We start from the raw sequence: 12,745 nt of genomic DNA, 5'->3' as shown, positions 1-12,745 counted from the left end.
TTCCGCCGCATTTCAATCGTGTTCGCATCGCGTTTACTCTGTCAGGTCCGGGCGGTTTGCATTTGATTTCCGCATTCGTAAACGAAAGAGCTCTCCCGCAGACGAGCCCGCGCCCGCATCGCATCGCGTACACTATGTCCACGACCTAAGAGCGTATGAATTATGCATTAGCGTAATTCGCGTCAACGGTTTTTGGTATTTTATTTTTATTTTTTTGAAAAATATGCATATAAAAGTAAGCTGGCTTGTAGGATTAAAATACGATGTACCGCGCCTTCCTCTGGTAGCATACACAAAAGAGCAGTAACAAGTTCATTTGATATGTGATAGTCAGTAATAGCTACTAAGAGATTGATTTGAGCAATTTTGACTTTTTGGTTATATCACGATACCTGCCGTAAATACCTATTGTAGTATGTTTACCATCAACTGATTGTTGCCGGCTGAACATTAGCACCACGTTTACATGTTTAGGTGAAATACGAAAAAACCAAAATTTGTTGTGTGCTAACGTTTCATTCCATCCTTTGAATTTTTTCAAGCATATAACTCCAACCGAGTCGTTGTAATTCTGGGATCTATGATCCAGATGATTTGAATTATAGACAGACCTTGGTTTAGCTCTACGTCTCTCCAGTTGTGTGCCCGACATTACCTACCCGTTTTTTAATGCTCTAGTTCAGCGCACCTGTGTCAAATTAGGTATTCAGCTGTTTCCAAACATATAAATAAAATGATATTTTTGATGATTTATAGTAGTTTTATAGGATATTTTTACGAATTCACATGTTTTCAAGGTTTATAAAGACCACCTTCTATTGGTGTCACAGCGCCCCTCATTTGAGCTAACTTTTAATCAACTACCAGATGAATGTTTGGTACGTATTCAGACCTTTTCTGAATTATAACACTTACAAATTCGATTTGAATTTACTAGCTGCATGGAAACACCCTAAATCGGACAAACCAACATCATTTACCCTGCTTTTATTTGTAATGAATCGGCAAAATGGATGGAAAAAAGGCGAAGAAAGACGTAGTGGTGGTGCCACGTTGGCTGAAAAGCCGCAAAGTTTATTACGTGTGATGGTGAACAAATGATTTGTAACATGGACAACGGTAGTGGTAGTACGTGCACTTACATACAGTGGAAGTTAGATATATGTAATATTATACGACACTTTCGAACAAAACACACCGAAAATGCCAACAGCGAAGGATTGCAATAGGAAGGGAAACCGTCTTCAAAAAATCCGATCATAAGGGCGATTACACATTATCCGGTTTCTGCCGGACCGGTTTCAAAAAGCGCCGCTGGGTTTGGACGGAAAACCGGACAACAATGTGAAAGAGACCTCGCGCTACACAAAACCGTACATCTCTCACAAACACATATATGCATTTGTTTATATGTGGATTTGACAGATAAACATCGCTGCAAATATTCGGTAGGATTTGATTGCATACGGAAAATATCGATAAAAACAAAACACGATAGCTGAAATATATTCCGGACAGTAATGCCTATTTTTTGAACAGTAGAGTTCCGGTCATCAACGAAACGATCGAGCTAGTGAAGAAAGCTATCATTCGTAGAATCAATAAAGTGAGTAACAGAATAGTATTTAGTATTTTTCAGAGATGGTGGTCATGTGCTGAGCCACACTTTTCACCTGGCGGATTTAAACGCTCGCGGGTTAAGCAAGCTGTTTTGGATTGTGATTTTGAATATACAACCATTCTAGGAATATTGTTTGAAAAACGAACAATATTTGGAAGCGCAGAGATCGCAACGGGCGCAGAGTATGTACTGAGTGTAAACAGAAACTGCCTACACGACAAGGTCTCTGGCGGAGCTAACGGGAAAAGAGTAAACCGTTTTAACACCTTGGTATTCTTGCCGATGGAACGGTCGTTGCGTAATTCAAAGCGTAAAAACCACATATCGCTGCTGCATTAGTTAAGAAAAACTGTGAGAAATTTGAATCTAAAATTTGTTGGCTATTCACATAATTTATTTTAAGGATTTTTTCAGCGTCTAATTTCATCCTGATTGGTACTAATGAATAGGAACCAAATTATAGCATTGATGCTCTATAATCGTCATAGAAAAAGAAAACATTGCGAACGAAATGTCTGGGTGCACAATATTAATAAACAGAGAGAGAAGTTTGGCTTATTTCACACCTTGTTTGAGGATCTACGGAAGGATGAACATAAATTTTTCAACTATTTGCGGATGAATATTCACACGTTTGACGAACTACATGGAAAACTTAAAAATGCTCTTCAGCGCCAAAATACGCAGTTCAGGAACTGTATACAACCTATCGAGATGCTGGTAATAACGTTGAGGTAAATACAAATATTATTATGGAAGTTGAAAGAAAAAAAAACAACGAAAATTAACTTATTTGATAATTTAAAATACCGTCAATGGGGGTGAAATTGACGCAGGTAGTTTTCGAAGTTTTTGTTGAATAACTATCTTAAATTAGAGTAAACCACAATTCTAATTACGTAGAAATGTTATCTAACGATGAACACTCGTAAGTGTTCAAAGAATTCTTGAATAATATTAATTTTTACTGACGATTAAATGAAAGTTGACTCAATTTCACCCTTTAGAAGGGATGACAATGGGTCAAAGTAGTGAAAGTTACTTTCCTTTCTATTAAGAATTGTGTTTAGGAATCAATTTCTCAATAACTTCAAGATAATTTAACAACATATAAGTGTCTTGAATGATTATTTAAGCTAGGAAAGTGTCAACCCACCTAGAAGTGCGATGGAAATATTTATATAGAGTCATTCCATGTCAAACCGGTATAGTGGTTCTCAGATTTTCGTGAAAAGTGGTTGTTCTGTTCTTTATCGCAAAACATTAGACCCGCATTTTTTATCATTAGGGTGATTATTTCCATTTTTCGGTTGCCCAAAAAATGACTTTTTTTTAATTAATAGCTTTTGAACTACTGTACCAATTCGGATGATCTACATATCAAATTAAAAAGGTGACCATTTCCATTTTAGTGTGGTCCGAAAGATATTTTTTTTCATTTCTTCCAAAAATTACTTTTTTTAAAAACTCATAACTTTTGAACTGCTGCGCCGATTCAGATGATCGACATATCAAAATAAAGCTCTCTTTCAGAAAAATACCATACCCACAGAAATTTTGGATTTTGGCATTGTAATTATTGATTGTATTTTTTTATAGTTTACATTATCTCTGGACCAAGGGCGCTATATTTTTTTATATTGACGTAGGACTACGTCTAACATTTCAATATAGGGGCCCATTTCAATATTACGGTTTGAAAAAGTGTTCAGTTTTTGAACGCTAATACCTCCTCAATTAATAAATGGATTTTGGTTCCAAATACACATATTGATAGGAAATATCCTCAGCAATTGTTTATATGCTACATATTACGATTTTTCAGCTCATATAAAGTTCAAATTGATGACAAATTGGAAGAAATAATTCCCTACTCTCCCATACATTTTGTCTGCGCTCTGGCAGCAAACAGCTATTTATTTCAAGCAACTACGGATACGGGCGAAACGTATGGACAAGGTGAAGGAGGGAGACAAAAAAGAGATTATAAATAAATATAGGCGGTATGATTTTTATTGCTAAGCCAACGGTAGTCCTACGAACGTACTTCTAGTATTTTCGTACTTTCTAGTATTTTATGTTTCTTCGTAAAACGAAGTGAGTTAGTAATTCCAATTATAGCGAATTCATTTAGGGTAAACTCAGTAATTATGGCAAGTGCCCAAACAGTCGTGATCCACTGGATTTGCTGGCTTTGATTTTTCTTCTGTATTTTAAAAACGAATCCCGAACATTCGTCCACATCCTTATTACATTTTTTTTAATATTTTTCTTTGCAGGTATCTTGCAAGCGGTTGCACTTTTACCGATCTACATTACAATTATCGAATCGGTATCTCGACAGCAAGTAAAATTGTGAAAAATGTTTGTGTGGCAATATGGACTGTATTGAGAGAGGAATGCATTCCAATACCAACATCAGAAATTTGGAGCTCAGTCGCGTCTGGCTTCGAAAACAACGCTAATTTCCCACATTGCATCGGAGCAGTCGATGGCAAACACATTCGCATTACTTGCCCGTCCAACTCTGGCTCAATGTACTTTAACTATAAAGAATTTAATTCTATAGTGTTAATGGCTGTAGCAGACTCAAATTATAAATTTGTTTATGTTGATGTGGGGAGTTATGGGAAGGACTGTGATTCCTCAATTTTCAAGCGTTCCAGTCTATGGCAGTCCATTCTAAACGAAACACTACAACTACCGGAAGAAAAACCTCTTCCAGGAACGAATGGTCCAAACATGTCATACTTTTTCGTCGGTGATGAAGCTTTCGGGTTACACAAGCATTTGCTGAGACCATTTGGAGGAACGCATCTAACAGTTGAAAAAAAAATTTTCAACTACCGTTTGTGCAGAGCAAGGAGATACGTTGAATGTACTTTTGGTATTCTGTCCAACAAGTGGCGAATACTTCATCGTCCGATTAACGTAGAAACGGATTTTGCAGTCACGATTGTGAATGCTTGCATTGTATTACATAATTTTGTAATTGAGAGAGAAGGGTGTAATAATATACATACGATGCCTATCACAACACTAGAAGATCTATCAAATGATAGAACCACAAGAGGAGGATTTGCTGCAAACACAATCAGAAACATATTCTGTGAATATTTCGTTTCCGACGTCGGAAGTGTACCGTGGCAATCATCAAAAATATAGTAATACATTGTAAAATAAAAAAAGTAAAAAAAAACTTTCTATGTTAAACGGTTTCATTCTAATAAAACATAATAATAATACAGATAATGTACTAAAAACTATAAAATAAATAGGCAGGTAGCAGTTAGTAGTTATCACACCCCTTCCTTTAATCTAGGACATTGATGAAACTAAAATAAAATCGTGGGGCACATGATGAAACTATTTGATATGGATCACGGAAATTCAACGTGCCCCACGATCTTATTTTAGTCTCATCAATGTCCTAGATTAAAGGAAGGGATGTAATAACTACTAACTGCTACTTGCCTATTTACTTTCTAGCTTTTAGTACATTATCTGTATTATTATTATGTTTTATCACAATGAAACCGTTTAAATTAATTTTTTTTACTTTCTTTTTATTTTCTAGTTTTTAGTACATTATCTGTATTATTAGTATATTTCTCTACAATAAAAACAGTCCAAAATTTGTTGGATTTTTGCTTATTTTTTTGAAATGTTTTCATGACGTATTGTATTCTATTAGATAAATCATTTCATTTGACGCCAATAATGATGAGATTGCAAAAATCCCATTTTGTGCCGGCGTCCTTTCTGAATATTTGTTGCTCATAATGTAGTTTATATATCATACTAGCTGACCCGGCAAACTTCGTCTCGCCCAAAATTTAGAATTAGAGAGGGGGAGGAGTGTATTCACCAAACGTTTCGTGGCCCGTAAAACCTTCACATGCTAAAGTTGGCTCCATTTGCTTGATTAGTTTTCGAGTTATGCAGAAATTTGTGTTTCATTTATATGACAGCCCATCCTTAGAGACCGGGAGGAGTGTCTAACCACCCTAGAAACATTTATTGCACCCTAAAACCTTCACATGTCAAATTTGGTTGCTGGATTAATTCTCGAGTAATGCAGAAATTTATATTTCATTTGTATGGCAGCCCCCTCTTGAAGAAGGGGGTGGAGAGTCTTACCACCATAGAATCATTCATTACACCCTTAAACCTCAATATGCTCAATTTGGTTTCATTTGCTTGATTAATTCTCGAGTAAAGCAGAAATTTGTGTTTCATTTGTATGGCAGAGAGAGAGAGAGAGAGAGAGAGAGTTTGAGACCCTTCCCCCCTAGAGAGGTGGGAGAGGTCTCAAACTATCACAAAAAAACCTTCCCCGGCCCCAAAAACCACTACATACCAATTTTCATATATATATATATATATATATATATATATATATATATATATATATATATATATATATATATATATATATATATATATATATATATATATATATATATATATATGTTATGTCCCCGATAAAATCCAGCATTTACTATCGACGTAACAAATTCTTAGCAGTCCCACTTGTGATTGATATCAAAACCCTGGGCGGAACAGAAAACGGAAGAAAACTCTCATTCGAAACATTGAAAGACACCAAAACAAACTGCTACTAGCCGATAATAACTCGAATATCGTTCATCACATGATTACCAGCCAGATGGTATTTCTGATCGAGTTGCACGCCGGACCCCGCTTTCGATCGGTGTCGAAATTTATGTCCAGCTGGTGGATGTTCGTTTCACGCAGCGTTTGGGTGCAGAACAGTGCCCAGGAAACCTGTTCATGGATCTCGTTCAAATGTATGAATGTTAAATCAAAATACTCTATGAGTTAAAGGAACAGCAATGTACAAACGCAATGAATCAAACGTATGTTTGTATTTGCATAACTTTACTTAATGTGAGAAAAAATCGCTGTATTTCACTTTGCAAAAGAAAAGATGATTCCCGCGGGAAAACTTAAATGAAATAAATGTTTTAGTTTGTGTAATTCATTTTTTTAAGTTATTTTAATAAAAGAAAAATGTTAAAATAATAAAATTCTACCGTTCAGAATCCTAACATTTGGTGAGAAGTAAAATTGAATTGTAATTAGGTTTAGAAAATCTCGATAATACTGCAATTTCATTTCCTGCCAAAATATCAGTTGAATCCTTATCACTTTTAACGCTAGCATTATTTGAATAAAAATGCAGTTTATTAATATTCAATAATTCCATTATTTTTGCCTTTAACAATAATGCTTTCTTTATGTAGTGGATACTTGAAAAAGTAACACTTTTTCCCTCCTGATTATTGGATCTCTTACGACATTTTTATTGGATTTTTTTGACAACCAATTTAAACCTATCTGCATGACCCAGGTTTCGACATTGGGACGTAAAACGCACACCTAACATCGTTCTGTACCAGTAAAGAAAAACTGTTTCATTGATTTTTTTAGCGCTTGCATGAAATTTTGCTTGGTAATAATGAATCGCAAACAAATAATAGCATTGATACTCTATAATCGTCATCGGAAAAGAAAACAACGCAAACATAATGCCTTGGTGCAACTTATCAATGAACAGACAGAGAAGTTTGACTTTTTGGCTTTTTTACACCTAGTGAATTACACAAAAAAAAACTGAAGAATATACAACCAATCGAGATGCTGGTAATAACTTATAGGTAAATTGAAATACCAATATTATTATGGAAATTGAAGGAAAAAAAAAACAACAAAATTAAACTCATAAATTAATTCATAGATTTATTATTAAAATTCTATACATGGTCAGTTTCGCTTGTATCAGAATCAACACTGTCTGCATCTGAGGATGCTATTGGAATTGGAAAATAAATTGAATTTTGGTTCTGAGAGAAGTCAATTAGTGAAGAATCCTGTACTTTTCTTTTTTCATTAATGTTTTCTATCAGTTTTAAACTTCCCAATTGAAACTGTAGGAAATCCTCATCATTGAATTTTTTAAGATGATGCATAAGGCTTTGTAAGAAAGCCATTTTACCACATGGCTTCTCTCCTTCTACTGCTTTCAAAATTCTCACTTCGAATTCATCAAGTGGCTTTCCTTTTGTTTTATTTTTCTTCGTTTCCGATGAAGCAGACGCACTCGAGTTTTCTGTGAAGTCTTGCACATTCATGCTTTCTGCTTCTTCTCCATCCTGTGTCTGGATTGGTCCCATACTATCGACAGTGTCTCGTTCATCACACACTTTACACAAGAACTGTAGTTGATCACTATATATATATTTTTTATATTGCAATGCCCCAGATCCACTGGATTTGCTTGCTTTAATTTTTTTTCTGTATTTTAAGAACGAATCCCGCATATTCGTCCACTTCCTAATTACTTCTTTACCTAAAATGAAATAAAAGAGGTCAATTTATTATATTAGGTGGTATTAGTTTTATATTTTTATTTTGCAGGTATCTTGTTTGCACATTTACCGTACAAGTACAATATAGAATCGGTATCTCGACGGCGAGTAAAATTGTGAATAATGTTTGTGTGGCATTATGGACTGTATTGAGAGAGAAATGCACTCCAATACCAACATCAGAAATTAGGAGCTCAGTCGCGTTTGGTTTCGAAAACAACGGTAATTTCCCACATTGCATCGGAGCAATCGATGGCAAACACATTCGCCTTACCTGCCCGTTTGACTCTGACGCAATGTTCTTTAACTACAGTTGAACCCCGATTATACGCGGAATAGTCTGGCACGTCACCTCGGATAAGGAAAATCGCGGATAACGCGATAGCGGGCTAAAAATAAAGTGCCAACGCGAAAAAAATATATTTCAGAATGTTTTTTTAATGCAGAAATCAATAAACTATCCATCTGTGTATACCAAAGGACAGACAATGTGAAAGCCATGACAAAACAAAATATCAAGAGCATACCATTCACTGCTAATTTTCGGAAAGCTCTATAGAATTACTGTAGAACTAGCTTCGGCGGATAATCGGGGTTCTACTGTATAAAGAATTTAATTCTATAGTGTCAATGGTAGTAGCAGACTCCGAACATTAGTTTGTTTATGTTGATGTGGGGGAGTTATGGAGAGGACTGATTTCTGAATTCCCAAGCGGAGCACTATTGAGGGCATTGTATCCAATAACAACTGTTGGTTATCTATTGATGGATGTTTATCACTCAATGAAAATGTTATACACCCACACCTCGCTCTACGGCCTAGATACGTTCCACGAAACTTGGCCGCAAAACGAAAAGCCGTGTAAGCAATCAATTATTCTAATACAAATTCACACAAATTCAATCGGATTGGTATAAATTTTCATTAGAATGATTCCTTATACGGCTCTTCGTTTTGCGGTTTAGTTTCGGGGTACCTATCTAGGCCATAAAGCGAGATGTGGGTGTATAACATTTTCATTGAGTGATAAACATCCATCAATAGATAACCAACAGTTGTTATTGGATACAATTCCCTCAATAGTGCTCCGCTTGGGAATTCAGAAATCAGTCCTCTCCATAACTCCCCCACATCAACATAAACAAACTAATGTTCGGAGTCTGCTACTACCATTGACACTATAGAATTAAATTCTTTATACAGTAGAACCCCGTAAAGATATAATTTTACAATCCACTCACCAATCGAAATTTTGTCGCTGTCATTAAAAGCATGAAAGTCTGGAAATAATTCCGCGCAAACTTCCTGCCAAGCACTTTTCGTAGCATTCCTATCTTTGTATGAATCACTAAATTTGTCCCATAGCACAGACCGTTGCTGAACTAACGAAATTAAATTTTCGGCATCCATGTCGCTTGAATTTTTGAGAATAAATAAACAAACGCCAATAGCACACTCATATTGATACATGAGACGAAAAATTGTCTGAATCGTACCAATACTAACACACATGACAAGCATACTGTCAATTCGCCTAGGTGGCATTGAACTACGTGCTCCGCTTTTGGGGAATGATAATAATTATGGATTTCCTGGTGCAATAAGCCCGTATACAAAATAAAAATTATGAATGAAAATGAACTTTTTTTTAACAAATATGTTATTTTTGTAATAGAGTAACACGTTCTTTTGCAAGTAGTGAAAGAATTCTGAACAAAAATTGTGTTTGATAAAAATTGTATGTTATAATGAAGTGTTTTAGCGAAAATATCATTAAATTTATATAAAAATGGTTAAGTGAAAGTCAGTTTTACGTGTTTTAAGTAATCAAATAACATGTAGTATAAATTTTCATTAAAAATTTAAACAATATAAAACTGTCTTAAGTTCGGATAATCTTATAGGGTATGATTTGCTTTCCCAAACCGATGTCTCCACCAGACGTCGACACAATGCTACTGTCATGCTTGTCCGGTCACCGGACATTGCAGTCGCAGTAGACGGCTGCATCACGGGGCCGTAAAGAGGTTGGTACGGTCGAAATTTGCCATTTGGGAAATTTGCCGGTCCGGCTGAAACCGGATAATGTGTAATCGCCCTAACTCGTTCGGCCATGCGCTATGGATGAGCGACTAATCGTTGAAGCGTTAGTGGAGCTGGTCGCAAATCATAACCTTTCTGTATCTAGCATGAAGTGGGAATTCATGCGCCTGAATTTCGATCCTCTGACAACAGCGGTAGGAATGACAATGAATACCCGGAACCTCGAGGGTCACCTTAAAGTCGGTGTGGAAATGGTTGAAGATGCGATCACTAGCGAAATGAAGGGATCCTTGATTTCGTTAAAAATAGATTCCGCGTCATGACACAATTTTGGCTAGGTATCTAGGTCAAAGATAAAATTGTCTCGCGGGCCTTGGGTTTGTACCATACATAGTACAGCACGAACTTGCTAACTTTACTTTTATTACCTCCAGGAATCATTGAAGTCGCCATGCCAAAGCTGAAGCAGGAGTTTGGAGCCTACAGTTTCACTGTATGTGACGCCACAGATGATCCTATCGAAACCACCATACAGAGCGATAAAGATCATTCAGAACAGCAGGAATCGCTTACAGCGTCATTGAGTGACCAACTGCAGGAGCATCTCAATCTCATCCGCTCCGCAGTTCATACACTACAGTTGGCCATTTCGGATGTGGTCAATAAGTGCAACGATGGAGATAGAAAGCTCACGGAAGTTGCTAAAAAATACGAATCGGTGAAATAGAGGTAGTTTTTTAAGCTTCATGGTGCCAGTTATCCTCCGGTGTGGAGACAAAAGCGTTGGGGTGAAATCTATTCAATAATTTCCAATTTTTAGAGCAGCGTTCGTTTCTCGATGAACTTTTCGAGCAATTTCAGAAGCTAGATAATGTTTCAACTGCTCTTCTAATCATTCAAATCATTATTAATCTTTTTTACAGATCACTCTGATAGCTGGAAATTTATCGAACCATGAAGAAGCTTTCGAACCGTTGTACATATCGACTAAAGACATGCAGACATAACATGTCTCTTTGTGTGATCTCTATCTGCTTGTGGCTTGTGGCTACGCAAAAAATCAAACAAACCGAACCGAACCATTTTGCTGGTGAAATGGTTGCTAACATGAATAATCGTTTGCAGAACTCGCGGAACTCACGAGCGTCCAAAATGGCCGTACACCTAGACCCACGACTAAATTATGCCGGTTCAAAGCTTTTCACCAACGAAGATAAGGAAGAGATACATTAAAGATACACGATGTTCATATATTTCAAGATTTGATATTTGTAGAGAGTAATTCCATGCACCCACTACAATTTCTTAGCTGGCCTGAATCCAACGCAGTTGTTCATTTTGATATAATGTTAGGGTCACACATGCCTATGCCTACGCATTGTTTACTGTTTTTCAATTACTTAAAATAATTTATTTTCAGCTTACATCGTTGGGATACTACTCAATATATTCGTTTCCCTGAGTAAAAATCTCGCAGAAGACGGAAACAATATCTTCATCACGCAGCTTTTTGGAGAATCTACAGCAACCACACCTATTGGACAAAAGACCGGTTCAATACAACAACTAAGAGCCGTCGATGTTAAGTCAAGACGAAGCTTCAGTTTTGATGTGTGGAGGTTTCGAATAGAGTGGAAGGGAACCCACCCGGGACTCAGTGCTATAACTTCGGTCCTACTGGCCACGCCGTCCGATCAAGTGTCAGTTGAACGTGTGTTTAGTGCTTTGGCACTCTCGATCGACACTCTGGTGTTAGTGAAGCCGAACTGTGAGGTATTCGATAAATTATTACCAGTTATTTGTAATCCAATAATTTTTGTATCTCTTGTTTTTTTTTATTCTCATTTTTGACCTCAAATATGACTAAATAATAAGTATGAATGGGAAAAGAAATGAATAATTTTATGTTGCAAACCAAATCTCGACTGTAAAGACATAGGTTCGGATTGATAGTAGAACTAGTAGAACTTTTCGTGATGCTGGCTTTGTTGAAGTGGACATCTATTGAGACATTTCTTCGATTATTCCATTCCATTCTTGTATCGAGCTGTGTATATATATATATATATATATATATATATATATATATATATATGTATATATATATATATATATATATGTATATATATATATATAAATTTCTTTGTGCTGTGTTCGCTCACTCGTGGATGGCTTAAGGTGAAGGTGGAAGCTAGTCATTGTAGTAGTATAGGTAAACCCTCGTGTAAAAATGGGGTAATAGTGTTTGTGAGAGAAGAGCAAAGCACACGTAAATAGATCAATTCGCTTATCAGACTGTGTGGCGCTTCATTCACACGAGTCTTTGAATACATTTGAAAAAAAAGACGGGTGGGTAATGTCGGGGACATAACCGGAGTGACGTAGGACTATACAAAGGAGACAGCCTTTGTTAAATATATATTTTAAATATATTGTTTTATTTTCTTCTCCAACGTGAATACCTACCTATCTTCCTGAAAAATGGATTAGTTTACTGAAAAGAACCTTTGGTGTTGTGTTTTTGTTATCACTCGATATTCCCATCTTGTTCGGCTAAACCTTCCTGTTTAGCTATTGCGTTTGCCACTCGCCACAGCTTTCACAGTTGGAAAATTTCTTCCCATTCAGCTTGTGACATGTTGTTCAGTAAATTACATTTAATGCAACGTGCCGGAGAAACACTTTGCC

At 36.2% G+C, this 12,745-nt stretch overlaps 1 protein-coding gene across 1 annotated transcript; it reads right to left on the bottom strand.

Annotated features, from left to right (window-relative positions):
• Positions 1-7,398: 7,398 nt before the first annotated feature.
• Positions 7,399-9,425, bottom strand: LOC129773474 (uncharacterized). The gene is made up of 2 exons (XM_055777086.1): positions 9,256-9,425; positions 7,399-7,994 (listed from the first exon to the last, which is right to left on the bottom strand). The coding sequence occupies exons 1-2, from the start codon at positions 9,422-9,424 to the stop codon at positions 7,399-7,401; spliced, it is 765 nt and encodes a 254-aa protein (XP_055633061.1). The 5' UTR covers position 9,425.
• Positions 9,426-12,745: the final 3,320 nt, after the last annotated feature.

The sequence above is a fragment of the Toxorhynchites rutilus genome, chromosome 3 (genome assembly GCF_029784135.1).
Source record: "Toxorhynchites rutilus septentrionalis strain SRP chromosome 3, ASM2978413v1, whole genome shotgun sequence".
In the NCBI taxonomy this organism is placed as follows: domain Eukaryota; kingdom Metazoa; phylum Arthropoda; class Insecta; order Diptera; family Culicidae; genus Toxorhynchites; species Toxorhynchites rutilus.
This window is presented reverse-complemented; position numbering and strand designations above follow the sequence as displayed.